General features: G+C 43.6%; 1 protein-coding gene across 2 annotated transcripts in view; it reads left to right on the top strand.

Moving 5' to 3' along the window:
* CECR2 (CECR2 histone acetyl-lysine reader) overlaps positions 1–18670 on the top strand; it is a 164518-nt gene extending 145848 nt beyond the window's left edge. Inside the window, exons 9-18 of one of the 2 annotated variants that reach the window (XM_058282486.1) lie at positions 932–1061; positions 1891–1928; positions 2009–2100; positions 2304–2430; positions 2890–3278; positions 4661–4786; positions 4916–5597; positions 8771–10184; positions 12856–12967; positions 13729–18670. In XM_058282486.1, coding sequence (XP_058138469.1) covers positions 932–1061; positions 1891–1928; positions 2009–2100; positions 2304–2430; positions 2890–3278; positions 4661–4786; positions 4916–5597; positions 8771–10184; positions 12856–12967; positions 13729–13734 — 3116 coding nt within the window. In that variant the 3' untranslated portion in view covers positions 13735–18670. Of the gene's footprint in view, positions 1–931; positions 1062–1890; positions 1929–2008; positions 2101–2303; positions 2431–2889; positions 3279–4660; positions 4787–4915; positions 5763–8770; positions 10185–12855; positions 12968–13728 lie in introns of both variants that reach the window. The other variant, XM_058282484.1, reaches the window with a different exon arrangement.
* Positions 18671–18787: the final 117 nt, after the last annotated feature.

The raw sequence follows: 18787 nt of genomic DNA, 5'->3' as shown, positions 1-18787 counted from the left end.
GTGGGGGGGGAGCTGAGATAATTGGGTACGCGGATAAATGTGAAACCTTGAGAGCTTGAGTGTGTATACAAAATCCTGCATGTGTCTGGGTTGAGTCTGGTCCTAAAAAGGGAGATGTTTTCTTTTTCTTTTTTTTCCTTCCCCTCCCCCTCCACCACCTTGCTGTTTTTGCCGTCTGTGTCCATTCACTGTGTGGTCTTCTCTATCTGTTTCTCTTTTTGTCTTCACATCTTTTTCCTCTGGGATTCACCAGGATTTGATCCAGGGGACCTCTGATGTAGAGAGTGGTTCCTTGTCAATTGAGCCACCTCAATTCCTGGTCTCTGCTGTACTTCACCTTGACTCTCCTGTTGTCTCTCTTTTTTGTTGCATCATCATCTAGTTTCATGGGCACTTGGCTCACCGCACAAGCACTCTTTCTCTTCTTTTTTTCACCAGGAGGCCCTAGGGATCGAACCTGGTTCCTCCTCTATGGTAGGCAAAAGCCTTATCACTTAAGCCACATCCACTTCCTGGGAGATGTTTTCTTGAGAGAGAGAGAGAAAGGAAAGGCCTTCAGTAGTCAAAGAAGAACAATCCTCATTCAACCTTCTATTTCCTTTTTCTTTTAATTCCCTTTTTGTATTTTCTTCTGTCTTGCCACTCCTGCATCCCTCCCCCTTACCTGCTCCTTCTTCACCCGTATCCCCCCATGCGAGCTCAGAATGAGTAAGGGGAATGGATCCCACTATATATTTTTTTCATAAACTATTCCATTTGTAGAAACACCCAAACTACCAAAAAGGAAGGGGGACAAAGGGAACACAAAAAGTCTTATGCTACTACTTCAGTGCTCTTTGTTCCTTTTTTCTCTCAAATGATTAATAAACATTTGCTTATCTAGAACGTACTTAACTCACACCATAAGGCTTTGTTTCTGTCTTCATTGTAGATCGTGCTAAGAGGCGAAAGCTCAGGGAAGAACGGGCCTGGTTGCTGGCTCAAGGGAAGGAGCTCCCCCCAGAACTCTCCCATCTGGATCCCAGTTCTCCCATGAGGGAAGAAAAAAAGACTAAGGATCTGTGAGTATTAAGTAGCAACACCTACTATAGTAGCAATTGATAACATTTATTAAGCACCCAGGCATTTTGCTACACACTATTGATCCTCACTAAACCTTAGGCAACCCTTTGCAGAAGTAATGGCATTGTCGTCGTAAAATCTGGAAAACACAGCAAGTGGCAGAGGTGGGACTTGACCCACATCTGACACCAGCATTTTTTACCATGGACACAGACACATACTGTGTCTTCCTACGGTCTCTTCCTTCTTCCTTGCTTTCACTCTATTTAGAGCACAAGTGATGTTTTTATACAGCCCTTTCATTTGCTGAAATCAGAATCAACATTAGTATTTAAAATTGTTTCTTAGAGATGTACAGAGCTATTTATTCTAATTTCTAAAAATCTTTTTTACAGTTTTAAAAAGAGATGTTTCCTAATAAATACTAGGTACTGTTTCTCTTCTTTACAGTGAATTTCTATTAAGTGGTGCAGTATAAGAATCATATCTCACTAGTTTTGTAGGGATGGATTATTATTCTTTGGATCACAATAATATCCATCAGGGTAAAAATAAAACCTTGGAAAGAATGTGACGTTAAGGGTGTAGAATGATATATTGGATTCTGAATCATATAGACCAACGCCATCATTTTATAAATGAGCAAAACAATCTTCCCCCTTTTTTGCTTCATATTATTTTCAGAGACTGTTATCAGTGTCATAGACTTATCTAAACAAAATGACTAGGAATATTTCAAATTTTGGTTCATTCAGGTATGTGACTGATTGAACCAAGGGAACTAAGGCGATCAGAGTTACTGTTAATTTCTTGTTTTGTGTTTCACAGCTTTGAATTGGATGATGATTTCACTGCCATGTACAAAGGTCAGTTTCCATTCTCAACTATTAGATTTTTGATAGAAGTAGTCCTATGAGACTGTTAAATAAGCTTACTCTTTTCTCAGTTCTAGATGTTGTGAAAGCTCACAAGGATTCCTGGCCCTTTTTGGAACCTGTGGATGAATCTTATGCACCCAACTATTATCAGATTATTAAGGTAGTGGCTACTTTTTAATTATGCTTACACTGTATATGTCTTTCTTGTTTTTTGTTTAAGTGTATCTCTTGTTCCTTCACAATTAGGGCAGCTGGATATATATCAGGTCTTGGGGAAAACATAACCACATGACTTCTTTACCTAATAGGGACTAAGACTGTTACCAGCATTTTGTAATAAAGGATTTATGTGTGCTCTTTTAGGTCCCCATGGACATTTCAAGCATGGAGAAGAAACTGAATGGAGGTTTATACTGTACCAAGGAGGAATTTGTAAATGACATGAAGACTATGTTCAGGAATTGTCGAAAATATAATGGGGAAAGTAGTGGTAAGTGGGGAGGAATTTACTTGGCTTACCGTTTTGCTATATATTATCATCAATAATAAAATGCCATCTATGTAAAAAAGAATAAAATGCCTTCTCTTTAGAAGTACACATCCCAATATTCAGATCTTTCTTTGGGACTATAGAGAGAATGTGTGAAATTAGAAGAGCATGCAGTTGGCATTGAAAGTCTGGCTTTGCCTTAAAGAATTAAATTTTCACTAGTGTGGGATAATAGTCCTAGAATCACCATCATAGCCATATATATAATCTTGAGCTTCTGTGGACAGAGACCGTATCTTCATCTTTTATATATAGCCCTAAAACATAATAGGTACTCAAGTTCAGTTAAACCCAAGTTTTAAAGGTTAGCAGTTTTAATCAATTATTAGTAAGAGGACTATTTTTTGTGGTCTGTAAAACTATACAGAGGTCAGTCCTTGTACCTTCCTATGTTGATAGAGTATACCAAGATGTCTGACAACTTAGAGAGGTGCTTCCATCGGGCGATGATGAAACATTTTCCTGGCGAAGATGGAGACACGGATGAAGAATTTTGGATCAGAGAAGATGAAAAGCGAGAGAAGAGACGGAGTCGAGCTGGGCGAAGTGGTGGTAGCCACGTCTGGACCCGCTCCAGAGACCCCGATGGGCCCAGCAGGAAGCAGCAGCCCGTGGAGAACGGAGGAAAGTCTCTGCCCCCTGCACGCCGAGCCCCCTCCACTGGGGACAGCCAGAGGAGCAGCTTCATGCAGCCCCCTCGGGAGGTGGGCCCTTCCAACGGCCGAGGCTTTTCCTGTCCCCTGCATTATGGTGGGATGCCCAGCCAGGCACCCCTTCTAAACCAAATGGTAAGGAATAGGCTAGCTTCTGTTGTGCTTACCCCTCATTGGTGAATTCCTAGGAAAGTAAAGGCTGCTAATAGGCTCTTCTAAAACCATTTTTCTGTATCTTAATGATTCTTTTCTGCCCATCTGCCGATTCTCTTCTGCCCATCTGCCTTTCCTTTGTTCTTCCTTTGATTTAGATCTTCCTTTCTATGAACGATTTGATTCCTGCTCACCATGGGCAGCATTGGGTTTTGGTGTATCTGTGGTACTATAATTTCTTGGTGGGGATTGATTAGGAAAAATATGGCTAAAAAGACTCCTGGGGAGGGGGGGAGTGATAATGAAAAAGATTGAGAGACACTGATTTAACCCCTCTCCTGAGAGGGAAAGTGCTTCGGACTCAGTAGCTAGTCCTGATCTAGGCGAGCCCCCAACCTGGCAGCTTTACCATCCTTGGCACTATATGCCGAGTCACTAGACATCTGTTTTGTTTTTTTTGTTTTTTTTTTTTAAGATTTATTTTTTATTTATTTAATTCCCCTCCCCTCCCCCGGTTGTCTGTTCTCTGTGTCTTTTTGCTGCGTCTTGTTTCTTTGTCCCCTTCTGTTGTCGTCAGCAGCACGGGAAGTGTGGTCGGCGCCATTCCTCGGCAGGCTGCTCCCTCCTTCGCGCTGGGCAGCTCTCCCCATGGGTGCACTCCTTGTGTGTGGGGCTCCCCTACGCGGGGGACACCCCTGCGTGGCACGGCACTCCTTGTGTGCATCAGCACTGCGCATGGGCCAGCTCCACACGGGTCAAGGAGGCCCGGGGCCCGAACCGCGGGCCTCCCATGTGGTAGACGGACGCCCTAACCACTGGGCCAAAGTCCGTTTCCCTAGATGTCTGTTTTTTTTTTTTGTTCTTTGTTTTGGTTTTTTTTTGGTTTTTTTTTTTTTAAGATTTATTTTTATTTATTTAATTCCCCCCCCTTCCCTGGTTGTCTGTTCTCTGTGTTTATTTGCTGCGTCTTGTTTCTTTGTCCGCTTCTGTTGTCGTCAGCGGCACGGGAAGTGTGGGCGGCGCCATTCCTGGGCAGGCTGCACCTTCTTTCGCGCTGGGCGGCTCTCCTTACGGGTGCACTCCTTGCGCATGGGGCTCCCCTACGCGGGGGACACCCCTGCGTGGCAGGGCACTCCTTGCACTCATCAGCACTGCACATGGACCAGCTCCACACGGGTCAAGGAGGCCCGGGGTTTGAACCGCGGACCTCCCATGTGGTAGACGGACGCCCTAACCACTGGGCCAAGTCCGTTTCCCAAGACGTCTGTTTTCTTAGCAGGATGGTCATCTTCAGGAAAATTTTGTTCTCTTCCTGATTGTTCTTTCTCTTTTTTCCCCTTCTTGTTTTCCCCAATGGCCTCCAGAGGCCTGCAGTACCAGGAACATTTGGCCCACTTCGGGGATCAGATCCAGCCAACTTATATGGCTCTTCTAGAGTCCCAGAACCACACCCTGGAGAGCCTGTTCAGCATCAGCCTTTTACCATGCAGGTAAGTTTTAGAAATACCATCTCTTCCTAGGATAAATTTAATTCATTTTCTCCCTTCTTGAGGTTTGTTCCTAATGATTAAACACATTTCTGTGGCAGGGTGAACTCTGTGTTTCTTTTCTTGTTGCAGCCTCCAGTTGGAATCAGCAATCACCGAGGACCCAGGCTGGGGACACCTGAAGAGAAGCCAATGTGTGGGGGGCTGACGCACCTTTCTAACATGGGGTCACATCCTGGTTCCTTGCAGCTTGGGCAGATGACTAGCCCCAGTCAGGATGGAAACATGTATCCCCCTACTCAATTCCAACCAGGATTTATTTCTCCCAGGCATGGTGGGACTCCAGCCCGGCCCTCAGACTTTGCTGAGAGCTCAGAAATTCCTTCCACACCCATGTATCGTTCCTACAAGTACCTGAATCGTGTGCACTCTGCCGTCTGGAATGGGAACCATGGTGCTGCAAACCCAGGCCCCTCGGGGTTGGATGAGAAATCCCCCTTGGGGCCAGGACCCTCTCACCAGCCTCGCTCTCTGGGTCACATGGTGGAGTCCCGAGTGATGAGACCACCTCTTGCTCCAAACCAGTGGACTGAACAGTCAAGCTTCCTACCTCATGGAGTTCCTTCTTCAGGGTATATGAGACAACCCTGTAAATCCACTGGACATCGGTTACAGGCCCCTCCAGCTGCAGTGCAGAGTTCTCTATTTGGGGTGCCCTCGCAGGCCCTGCGGGGGGTGCCAGGAGGGGACTCCATGATGGACAGCCCAGAGATGATTGCCATGCAGCAGCTATCTTCCCGTGTTTGCCCTCCAGGTGTGCCTTACCACCCCCGACAGCCTGCTCTCCCCCATTTACCAGGTGTTTTCCCACAGGGAGCTCACTCAGCCTCAGTAACTGTGGCAGCCTCCAAGCCTGCCTTGGGGGACCCTGGGAGGACACAGGATGACAGTGATACAAAAGAACTTGACAGTGACCGAGGTAATTTTTGTTGTGACTTGCCGTTCGATTTTTGGCTCCTAATTTAAGCTGTCAATTCATCATGAGTCATTTTTTCACATAGGCTATCAATATCAAGCCAAATAAAAACCGGTTTCTAGCATCCTTTTCTTGAAAGACTCAGGGTGGGACCACCCGTAGTATTGCTTTTAGTCCAAAGATCCAAAAGGTTTTCTTTTTTTTTTTTTTTTTTTTTTTTAATTTTTTTATTTTTTATTGACTTTGTAATAATATTACATTAAAAATATATATGTGAGGTCCCATTCAACCCCCCCCCCACCCCCCCTCTCCCCCCCCCCCAACAACACTCGTTCCCATCATCATGACACATCCATTGGATTTGGTAAGTACATCTTTGGGCACCTCTGCACCTCATATACATTGGTTCACATCATGGCCCATACTCTCCTCTATTCCATCATGTAGGCCCTGTGAGGATTTACAATGTCCGGTGATTACCTCTGAAGCACCATCCAGGGCAGCTCCATGTCCCTAAGACGCCTCCACCTCTCATCTCTTCCTGCCTTTCCCCATACCCTTTGTCCATTATGTCCACTTTTCCCAATCCAATGCCACCTCTTCTATGTGGACACTGGATTGGTTGTGTCCATTGCACCTTTATGTCAAGAGGAGGCTCAGATTCCACCTGGATGCTGGATGCAATCCTCCCATTTTCAGTTGTAATCACTCTAGGCTCCATGGTGTGGTGGTTGTCCTTCTTCACCTCCATCTTAGCTGAGTGTGGTAAGTCCAATAAATCAGATTGTAGGTGCTGGAGTCTGTTGAGGCTCACCAAAAGGTTTTCTGGTAATAATGATCACTGCTACATAGATGGACCTCATACCCTGCCATCCAGTTATGTATATAACTCATTTAATGATGAGAACAAGCCTTTAAGGTAGCTACTGTTATTATCTTTGTTTTTACTAGCTCTGTAAGTAAGTGACTTACCCTCACCCAGCTTATAAGTGGTGGCACTGCCATTTAAACACAGACAGTATCCATACATTTAATCAGGCGTCATACTGCCTGTTACTGTCTTAAAAATTATCATTTTGAAATGTTTCAGTATCTTACTTGAAGCTTAAAATTATTCCTGTCCTTTTGTTCCATGGACACATACCTATATTTAAAAAGAATGAAAAATAATGAGATCTAGGGAATCTCAAATCCTGGAGCAATTTCTTAGAAATGCCATTTAAGAGAGTAAACATTAAACTGGAGGAGAAAGAGTAAAATAATACTTTTTGTAATTAATATTACAAATTATCTAGGATAGGGGCCCATGGTTAAGATTCCACATAGGACTTAAAATTAATAATTGAGGGTGGTTAATGATAGGTCTAGTACTCAGACTTAATTTGAGTGCTGATTTGGGTAGGGTCCTACTTCTTGAACACCACCTCTACCAGAATATTCTAGTGTTGGTTTAAAATGGTATCTGAAATTCAAAACTTAGAAGATTTTCTCTGGTGAATTCCTGGATAAGGCTTCTTTTCAATTTGACATATTTTGTGTTGACAGAATAATGAAAAATATGGATTTTAATTTCATTGCATAACTCTTTCCTTAGTTTTTGTTTTGTATTTTTTTACTCAGTCCCCACGTCCTCATGGCTTGCATTTGCTGTATCTGTTCATTGTGTGCTCGTTTTCCTTTTAGGAGGAACCAGGAAAAAACCTGGGACCTCCTATGTGGGAGAGAGGCTCCTAATCACTTGAGCCACCTCTGTCCTGCTTGCTTATATTTTCTTCCTTGTGTCTCCTGTTACATCATCTTGTTGCATCAGCTCGCCACCTTGCTCTTCCTTAGGAGGCACTGGGAACTGAACCCACAACCTCCTATTAGTAGGCGGATCTCAATCATCTGAGCCACATCCATTTCCATCCTTTGATTTTTTTAAAGCCAGCTTTAGTTTACAAGTGCCCTGAGATCTCTTAGTATATCTTCGAAGATAGTTATGAATCCTTCCTTTTATCCTTAGCATCTGTTACCAGAACCTTTGTGTGTTTGTTTGTTTGTTTGTTTTTTACGGTTCTTGGTATCCAGGAACTCATTTGTAGAAAGCCAACGCTCAACCATTGAGCCATATCAGCTCCCAAAGTTTTTTTTTTTTTGTTTTGCTTCTTTGTTTTTTAGGAGACTCAAGGAACAGAATCTGGGACCTCCCATATGGGAAGCACCCTCTCAGCTGCTTGAGCCAAATCTGTTCCCATGTGGCATATTTTAACCACACCTGATAAACTACTCTGTCCTTACAGTAAAGATAATAATAAGAGCATATTCATGGGTTGATAAAATAACAAGATAAAAAATTCTGTGATTGTGAATAAGAATTTGAGTCCATACTAGATTAAATTGATTAGGTTTTATGGAATTTCTTTAATATGTTAAGATGCCTTTTGAGTTGTATTCTGTAGGCATCTTGTTTTCAAGACATTCATCAAAGATTGAGTACCACTTTGTGTGCAATTACTGAGGGTGAAGTGGAAAACAACAAAGTCCCTGCTCTTGTGGAGCATATATTCAAACCGATCAGAAATCGGGCCTTCCTGAGTGCCTGTCATGCCCTGGTCCTTCTCATTGTACCAGTTCTCAGAGCTTCCCAGCCTGATCAGCAAATCTAGTGACAAGCACCCCATCCCTATCATTGCTACATTTCATATGCACCTACCTGCATGTGCAGATCATCCCTCAGCCTCTGGACAGTCTGACTGAGATGACGAAGAGGGAGGGGAGACAAACTTTAGAGTAACCATAGAAGTTTCGGCTCTTACAGGCCTCCAGGTTTGTGAAAGGATTGTACAAGGGGCCCAACATCCTCAGCCCTTTCAAGGTCTCTAGAATAATTTTCCCTTGAGGTCTAAGTGGCTGCATAGCTGCCTCAGCCCATCTCTCATCTGCCTTTCATGTTCGTTTCATTACCACCTCCGTCAATGTTGTCATTTCAACCACTGAATTACTTTGTTCTCCGTGTTTCTTTCCTGCAGCGGAGACTTTGCCTGGGCTTGAGGAGAAACCACCAAGTGTTGGTGCTTCAGAGGGGGTATACCTCAAACAGCTACCTCATCCTACACCTCCCCTGCAGACCGACTGTAGCAGGCAAAGCTCACCACAAGAAAGGGAGACAAAGGCCCTGGAGCTCAAAAGCGAGTCCTCAGAATCCGGAGACAGCTGCAAAACAACAAAGGGCAGAAATACCTGGCCCTCAGATAGCAGCTACACCAGCTCAGCTGCCCAAGGATGCATGAGAGACATCTCCACTGTGCCAGACAGAGGGGTTTTACCCGAAAATGGAGTGATGGGTGAAGCATCCCCATGTGGATCCGAGGGGAAGGGCCTTGGTGGTTCAGAAAAGCCATTCTGTCCCCGAGGCAAAGTGTTACAGGAAACCCTGCCGTGCACAGGACAGAACACAACTACGCCTCCCAACACAGATCCCAGTTTGATGGGAGGCACTATGAGCCAGTTTTCTCCCTTATACATGCCTGGTCTGGAATATCCAAATTCAGCTGCACATTACCACATCAATCCAGGCCTGCAAGGTTTGGGCCCTGTAATGGGAGGGAAATCCTCACTATCACATCCTCAGCATTTTCCTCCTAGGAGCTTTCAATCTAATAACCCTCATTCTGGAGTCTTTCCACGGTATCGCCCCCACCAAGGAATGAGATATTCTTACCAGCCACCACCCCAGCCTTCCTACCATCACTATCAGCGAACTCCCTATTATACATGTCCACAGGGCTTTTCTGACTGGCAGAGGCCTCTCCATCCCCAGGGAAGCCCAAGCGGGCCCCCCAGCCAGCCGCCCCTACCAAGGCCTCTGTTCTCAGATAATAATGCCATGGCTAATTTGCAAGTATGTGAGACACTGAATGCTGCCTTAACGTCCCCAACCCGAATAGATGCCGTGGCTGCTAAGGTGGTCCCAATTGATGGACAGAATCCTGGTCCAGAGGAAGAGAAGCTGGATGAATCTATGGACAGGCCAGAGAGTCCCAAAGAATTTTTAGACCTGGACAACCATAATGCAGCTACCAAGCGACAAAGTTCGTTGTCAGCCAATGAATATCTTTATGGAACAACTCCTCCACCTCTGAGCTCAGGGATGGGTTTTGGTTCGTCTCCTTTCCCACCCCATGGTATAATGCTACAAACAGGGCCTCCTTACACACCCCAGCGGCCAGCCAGTCATTTCCCGCCCCGTGCTTACTCGTCCCCTGTGGCTGCCCAACCCCCGCACCATGCTGTGGCTGCCCATCCTAACGGCCTCCCCCAGGACGGCCCCGTCTACCGTTGCCAGGAGGAGGGCATGGGGCCCTTCCAGGCTGTGATGATGGAACAGATTGGCCCTGGAAGTGGGCTGCGGGGACCTTTCCAGGAAATGTACAGACCATCAGGGTAAGATTAGATTGATTTTATTTTTTTTATTGTTGGTTTTAAAAAGAAAAATGACTTTAGGATTGAGGATGAACTAGTGATTTGGGGCTAAGAACAGGATGTGAATCCCTGATCTTGGAGACTTGGTGAAGGCATATTTGGCATAGGGCCAAATTTTATCTTTTTGGATGGGTAAGTGCCAGGGATTGAACCCAGGACTTTAAGGGTATATGGGAAACAGGCACTCAACCAGTGAGCTATACCCTACACCCCCAGTTTTATCTTTTGCATTATTTTCCCCTCATTGTTGGCATTTAAATGACTTTTTAGTTAGATTTTGATACCAGAGACTTGGTACCTGCATTTTAAGAGTGTATCAGCATTGCTCTATATATAGAGATTTTTTTTTTTCATTCTAAAAACAATTTCTTGAAGTCCCATCATTTATACATGAACATTAAATGTATACTAAAAGTTGTGAACTTAAAAAACAAATATACATAACACCATATAGGGCTCCCATTCATCACCCCACCACAAATGCCTTGCATTGTTGTGAAACTTGTTTTTTTTTTTTTTAGAGATTTATTTATTTATTCCACGCTCCCCGTCTGCTCTCTGTGTCTATTCACTGTGTGTTCTTCTATGTCGCCTTATATTCTCATTAGGCAGCTCCAGGAACGGATCCTGGGACCTTCCAATGTGGGAGAAAGGCAGTCATTCTCTTGTGCCACCTCAGCTCCCTGATCTGCTGCGTCTTTTATTGTATCTCCTGTGTCTTTTTTTATTGCATTATCTTGCTGCACCAGCTTTCTGTATGGGCCAGCACTCCTGCACAGGCCAGCACTCCACATGGGCCTTTCACCAGGAGGTCCTGGGCATTGAACCCTGACCACTTATATGGTGGACAGACAGGAGCCCAATTGCTTGAGCCATGTCCGCTTCCTTATTCTGAAACTTCTGTAACAAATTACTAAAGAGCATCATCAAAGTATTACTGCTAGGGAAGCAGATTTGGCCCAACAGATAGAGCATCCACCTACTACATGAGAGGTCCAAGGTTCAAACCCCGGGCCTCCTGACCCATGTGATGAGCTGGCCCACCTGCAGTACTGATGCACGCAAGGAGTGCCCCCCCATGCAGGGGTGTCCCCCATGTAGGGGAGCCCCACGCTCAAGGAGCGCATCCCATAAGGAAAGCCGCCCAGTGCGGAAAAAGTGCAGCCTGCCCAGGAATGGCGTTGCACACACACAGGTGATGCAACAAAACGAGACACAAATTCCGGGTGCCACTGACACAAGCGGACACAAAAGAACACACAGCGAATGGACACAGAGAGCAGGCAACTGGGATTGTGGCAGGGGAGGGGAGAGAAATAAAGTCTTAAAAAAGTATTACTGGTAACTGTGGTCCATATATTACATTGGGTTTATTTTTCCCCCAACCCACACTATTTTTTTTTGTTCATAAACAAAAAAATATATAAAGTTTATGTAAATGTTCAGTCAGTAGTATTTGGTATAATCACAGAGTTGTGCATTCATCACTTTAATCAGTATTAGAGCCTTTTCATTACTCACCAAAAAAAATCTATCATACACGTCTCTTAGCACTAGTAATTACAAATCCTTAATGTGTTTTTCACTATTTCTATTCACCGTGCAATAATTCATACAGAGGTGAAAGAAGCCTATTTCAAACACTGTGGCAAAGGAGAGCACATGAAATGTAAAAGCTGCTTCCCTTCTTGTCTCTCATCCCACCCCATCGTTGGACTCAGATACTATCCCCGAGAACTCTTTCTTAAAAACAGTTGGGATAGTGATGCTTTCTAGACTCAGAAAGCTGAGCTGCTTCAGAAAGTTTTCAGGTTAAAAACATAGAAGATGTTTAGCCATAGTTGATGATAAACAGCCAGCCAGTGCACTGCCCTCCCTGGGCCAGCACATCTCACTGCCATACCCTCCACCCACAGAACATTTTGCCATATTTGCTTTCTCTATCTCTAAACATATTTTTACTTTCTTTACTTTTCTTTGCCTATGTATTCCTAAACCAATGGAAAGTATTTTACGAACATCATGACCTTTCACCTGTAAATATTTCAATATGCATCTCCTAAGAATAAGGCCATTGCCTTGCACAATCTGAATTACTATATCATCCATGGAAAATAACATTAAAAACTAGTATCTAATATAGAGTCTATATTTAAATTTTCTCATTTATCCCCAAAATGTCTTTCATTCCTATGTTTCGTTGTTGTTTTTTTTTTTAATTTCTTCTGATAAAGAATCCAATCAAGTGTCACACCTTTTGCATTTGGTTGCTATATCTGTCTGAATTTACAACAGTCCCCTCACCCCTTGTTCTGTTTTGTCTTGCATTGAGTCCAGGCCAACTCTCATTTAAGTGCCCCATATTCTGACTTTGTCTCATTGTTTCCTTATGTTTAGAATCAGATGAGCACTTTTGTCAGGAGCACTGTGTCATTGAGGTCATGCATGTCTTACTGCCTCACACCAGGAGTCCCCTAATGTCAGCTTGTCCCATTATTGATGAAGTCAAGTTTGATCATCTGGATGATTAAGGCAGTATCTGCTGGCATACTTCATGATGAAAGTATCTTTTTTTTTCCTTTGTAATTAATGTCTTCATTAATTCGTAACCACTTGTTTCTTGTGGCTATAGAATGCAGATGCATCCCATGCAGTCACAGTCCTCTTTCCCAAAGACCCCAGCTCCAGCAACATCACAGGAAGAGTTGCCATCACACAAGCCCCCGACCCTCCCTCTGGATCAGGTAAGGGCTATCAAAAATTACAGCATCTCAAGATAAGTAAAAAGGAAAAATTAGAGCTTCTTTTACTATTTCTGGTGGTAGGAAAGAAGTGTATTACTTACTTCTGTTTTGTGAAAAAGATCTTCAAAGGTGTCTATTAATACAGGAACTTTTCCTGAAGAGTGTTTGATGTCCTGCAGGCCACCAGGTCAGAAGGGCCATAGGCTAAACCCCAAGAAGAACAAGAACCTTTCCTCATATTCCTTCTTCCTATTCTTCTACCAAAAATAGGAAAACCAGATATTTTAAGAGTTTGTAAACATTTCTTCCAAACAGACTACTGATAATTCTTTTTGATACGATTCCTTATCTATTTTATCCTTCTTCCCAATTTCATCTGAGAGACACTTGTCTGAATAAAAGCAACCTTTGAGTGTTGGCTTCTCTGTTAGGCACTGCTAAGTTCCTTTCTACATGTAGTGTTTCATTTCATCCTTTCCTTGATTCCCATCAAGTAATTATTATCATCATCATCACCAGTACCATCATCATTCCCTAACCTGAAGGGGTCCTCCAGCTGCTAAGTGATGGGGCTGCAGTTTGAGTCAGGAGGACAGGACTTTGAAGTCCTAGTATACCACCTTGAGAGTACACCCATGGCTGCTGAGAACATCAGGCTTTTTCCCAAATGAAGAGAAATGTGTGCAACTTTTCCTTCTTTGGCTTTTTAGATTTTTCTTAACCACTGTGTTGTCTTTATTTCATTTTTTTTTTCCTCTCAGAGCTAGTCCCAGGAGGAAACAACCCCCAAGAAAATGGAAAGCTGCGCATGAAGCCTGGAATATGGAGAATCTGGGGAAGTGATCCTCGCCCATCTCTACTCCTATCCCCCACCCTTCACAGGGCGTCCTACACGCTATCCAGGAGCTGGAACCGTTCGTGGGGCCCTAGAACGCACTCCTCAGATGATAACACACAGCTCCCAAGGGTTCTGGGTCAGAGCTCTGTTGCAGAGCTGATGTAGACAGTCAAGAAGAACAACTGAACCTCAATTTAGGATGCTCTTCCCAATCCTGAGACTCTTTCAGAGAAATAATTTTTAAACTTTGGGGAGGGGGCCTTCTTAAGAATGGAGTGGTTTTTTAAACTTTCACGAGCAGCGAAACTCAGGTATATATTTGGGGAAGGGAGGTATAATTTACTACTTGTAGTATTAATGTGTTTGGAGCTGGGTCCAGTTTACAGAATTTTCCTGTTGCCTTTTAAGATAATTTTTGTTGTTGGTGGTGAATGTATTGTACATAAAGTGGGAAGGGTGGGTTGGGATGTGGAAGAAATGGGAGTGCCGTCTGGGGTGGGCACACAGCACTGGAGTGATACCTAACTGTTTACAATCATGTCATGCTGAGTACTTTTGGAGGCCCCAGCTAAGGAAAGGAAAGGTTTAATCTTGTAATATGTCACTATCTCTCCTTAGTGGCTGTCCATCCTTTAAGAGCTGAAGGCCTTCCTTCCGTCCAGCCTAAGAGTACAGTTGCACCTGTCCCATACCCATTTCATTTCTCATTTTGGGGCAGAGTGCTCTCACATGGCTTACCAGAGGCTTCAGTGCAGAAGGCAGGCTGCTTGCTCGCTCTGGTGGCCCAAATCCTGGATTTGAGCAATAGGTGCCCCTTTAAATTCTGTTATCCCTGACTTTGCCACCGACCCTACCAGACAGATAGTTGTAAACCAATCTCGGGAACTGGGATCATTAGAGCGTTTCATTAGAAGATAAATGAATTGTTTTCTCCTGGTGGACCTGCAGGACTGTGATCTAGAAAGCCTCATGCAAAGCTTTCTGGCCCAAATCTCATTTTGTGGAAGTGACTACTCAGGTTTGTATATGTTAGTATCAATAAAGAAATTGCACAGTTTTGAATAGGAAAAATGTATTCTGTAGACTTACAGTTTGAATTTAGGAATATTCCAGTATATATAGTTTTTATTCATTTTAAGTTAATCATAGTAAAATCAGCTGTGGTGATTTAAAATTGCTATCAAGAACAAATTTTTAGAAATCATTTGTATCTGTGATAGGAAACAATTTTACAGTATTAAATTAGTTTATTACAGTTTCAGAAGTGAGTTACACTGGATTCTCCCTGGTTAGCATTCTGTATTTGATTTGAGCTGAGATGCCACCAAAGCTAGCAACCATATGTTTTAAATTTATGAATATCATACTAAGGCGGGAAAAAAAACTAAGGAAAGTATCCTGAAATGACAGGTCATTATGAAGAGTAGCATTTTTTAAGCATGTTTTTGAAATAGTAGAAAAGCTTCCGTAAAATACTAATCTCTCCTAGTTGCTTATAAATTAATTCAATGTGGAAGGGGCCAGTAGAATCCTCCCTCCAATTCCAGAGTCTTTGATGAAATGTGCAACTGTGATGTTTAAAGTTTGCTAAACATATGCTATCAGTAGGAATGGAAATAACAAGACAAATGTAGGTTATACCATTGGAACCCAAATCCCAGCTTGGGTATGATGGAAATGCGTATAAAGCAGTGAATGCTTATTAACTGGTGGTGAGGCTTAGGGCCAGGCAGAGAAGTGGGCAGGGAATGCAGAGGCCTCTGAGGTGCAGTGCCCAAAATACTGATTTGTTTCTGATAGAGATTTGATATGTTTGCCAGAGGAATGAGTTTTGAGGCCATGTTCTCATTTGATCCTGATTCTTACTAGAAATCTGTCACTGGTTGAGAAGAGTGAAGAGCTCGGAGTTTTTCGATCTGCGCTTCAGATAGTATGAGCTAATGTGGTCAAAATGTTACGCCTCTTTCTTTGTTTTTGGAAAACAGCTTGGAGGAAAAGACCAACTGGTTTCTAAGACTAGTCAGGGACTGCTCAGGCCTGGTCTGGACCCAGAGCATTAAGCTACCCACAGCCTTTTGCTTTTCCTGTTAAAGCTGATTTGAATGAGAGGCCTGTGACTCCTCCCTAAATAGAGTGAAGTAGCCGCAGGACCTCTGCCATGGTGCTGCAAGTACGGGGGTGCTATGTGCTGAGTACTCTGGGGGAAGGGGTGGCCTGGAAGCAGTATGGAGTGGATTTGGTTGCCTTCCTTCTGCCCTTTGGGTACACACATCTCCTGAGGTAACCTTTCTCCTCACTCGGCCACCGCCATCCCCAATAACCCTGTTGCTAGAGAAAAGCTGTGAACAATATAGGAAGGAATCAGTAACTTCTTTCATCCTCAGACTCCCCTCTCGGTAAGCAGGGAGGTCAGAAAACATTAAGGAAGAAAATAGGGCATTGAACTACTGTATTAAATTTTAGCACTGTGAACAAAATAAAAAGCAAACTGTCAGCCTTGTTGCATCCCACATGGGGATTTGGCTGTTCGTTGCAGGTATCGTTGCTTCACCCCTGTCTGACTGTCTTGAGCTTTTACTGGTCTTTGAAGTGCAAGGTTGTAGGCATACTCATGATCGTGAGCCACTAGGAACCACAAGTCCACTCATCCCCTAAGCTGCAGGATCTTGTTTTTCTCACCTTTTTTTCCTCCTCTAGCACGTCTCTTTCCAAGTGTCTTAAGCAGATGCAATGTCTTAAAGCAGATGCAGGTGCATTTGCCATCATCTCCATTAGGGAAATGATGGTGTGTGATGCGTTATAATTAGAAGTCATTTCTAACGGTGTCCTAAGAAGGATTGCTCTCAGGCTAGAAGAACATTTCATGCTGTAGGTGTCTGTAACCTTGCCAGCCCAGGGCTCTCTGTGGTCCCCAGGAGGGAGAAATACCGTCACACCTATTTTACTTAACATCACTGGCTAACCTCTGTTTGTTAATAGAGTTGTTAATAAGTTCTAAACTGTTTTCCTCAAGACCCAAGAGAAAGGAAAGTAGTGCCTTTTGGAAGGCTTCTGTTTTGTTTTTCCCTCTGAGTGTGTTCATTTTAAAAAGCAGGAGCTATTTGATGCAATTTATTATGATGGATACATGTAGAGAGTAAGGACAAAATGTACAGGATTCTTGTTCATGTAACTTTTACCGCCCAGCCCCTTAAAAATAAAATTAAACCCTTTCATAATCTTAATCCTCTTGATTTAGTTCTTCTGGTAGTGTACAAGAACTTGTTATTAACAAGGTCTTTTATTCTACTTCAATCCCAGGCTGCTCTCCAGAGGTAAACTTTTTCACATTCATCTCTGGTTTTTATGTTTATTGAAAACCTTAAGACCCATAGTTTGTGCCCCTTGGTTCAATTATACCTCAACTTTAAGTGTGGATTATAGATCTTGAAAGTGCTTCGCTGACTAAACATTTGGAGTCCTTCTCCCAGGTCATATGCCTGCATGTTATGATGATGATTTACGGTAATGCCCACTGGAGTCAGAGTATGCTAAATGCTTTCCCAAACACAAAGAATCCTAGGGCTCCCATCGTTATGGATGTCAGAACAAGCAAGTAGTCCCATACCATTTGGTTGAACTTTCTTATTGTTCTGGGTTTTTTTAAATGGAAGTTCAAATCTATAAACAACATACTACTACTTAATACCTAATATGAAATTTCATAAGTCTTAACCCAGCAGTCCCAAGGCAAGGACAGTTGAATTACATAGTGCCATAATCCTGGCATGTTTTTACAGAAATGAAAGGCTTGGCGTTTTCTAGCATTATTGCCTCCTTCCCGTCTGTCGCTTCATCCCCTGGCTAGATTCTTCATCCTCCCCTCCCACGCCCTTGTGGAGGTCATTTCCGTGTTTGCCTTACAGTATGGGGATCCGGGCTGCAGTGTACCTGAAGGCAACTCTCTAGGTACTAACGCTTTGGTGAAGGGACTTAGAATTTAGATTGCGTATGCAGAGGCTTTTCCTCTTAGACCCACAGGTCTGTCCAGTAACTAAGAATGTGTTTGAGATTGGTGCATGACAGGAAGGAAACCCAGCTCCCTTTTTTTCTTTCAGTAGGTTGGATAGCTGTGTCTGCAGCCTTTGGACACTGGGTCTTGCTGTGCTTTCTCTTGGGGAAAGAGAACTTGGGTGAACGTTGCCGTATCCATCTCTCAGATGAGGCCATGCATAAACTTTGTCTGCAAGCTAGGCATTGCTCATTCGCTAGGCTCAGTACCTGTGCTCAGAAGACACAAGGAGGGACTGTCTCCTGAGCTTACACTCAACTCTTTTTACCCAGTCTCTGTCTTTCTCTGCACTAGGGGACCGAATTAACTCTTCTGGTAACCAGCTGATTGTCCTGCATTTACTTTTGAACCAGGTGAGGTAGGGGGGGTCACGGGGGTGGATGTCTAGTAAGTTATTGAAGTGCCGAACCCCTGTCGGTGTACTCTGTGTGGCCCCTTCTTTGGCCTAGCTGGGGCTCGGTTCCTCTTCTGCTGCCGTCCACACAGCTCCTGGGAGCCCAGGTCAAAGTGACTTCTCCACCAGCATGCAGCATACAGTGTCAGGGATTCTTTGCTCCTGCTGCAAAAGCCGTGTAAACTTTCCTGGCCAGTACTGGAAAGGGGAATGCTATTTATTTTTGTATTGTGTATATTTTGTCGTGGTCTGCTGATTCCTTCTTTCACTGAGAGCGACACTTACCTCAATAGTTAGTTCAATATTGTGTGTTGGATAATTTTTTAAAAGAACTTTTTAAAAAGCTTTTTGATCCTTGGAGGTCTGTAGATTTATTTCCATATGAACTGGTTATTTTGTATAAAGTACATTCTTAAAATAGCAAGGCTCTGGTGTGTGTGTGTGGTGTGTGTGTCCCTGTGTTACTTTTATCGTTGGGGCAAATCCCCATCAGGCCACAGTGGTAATCATCTAAAAAATGCCATCCCATCTCAGCTC

The sequence above is a fragment of the Dasypus novemcinctus genome, chromosome 20 (genome assembly GCF_030445035.2).
Source record: "Dasypus novemcinctus isolate mDasNov1 chromosome 20, mDasNov1.1.hap2, whole genome shotgun sequence".
Lineage (NCBI taxonomy): Eukaryota > Metazoa > Chordata > Mammalia > Cingulata > Dasypodidae > Dasypus > Dasypus novemcinctus.
This window is presented reverse-complemented; position numbering and strand designations above follow the sequence as displayed.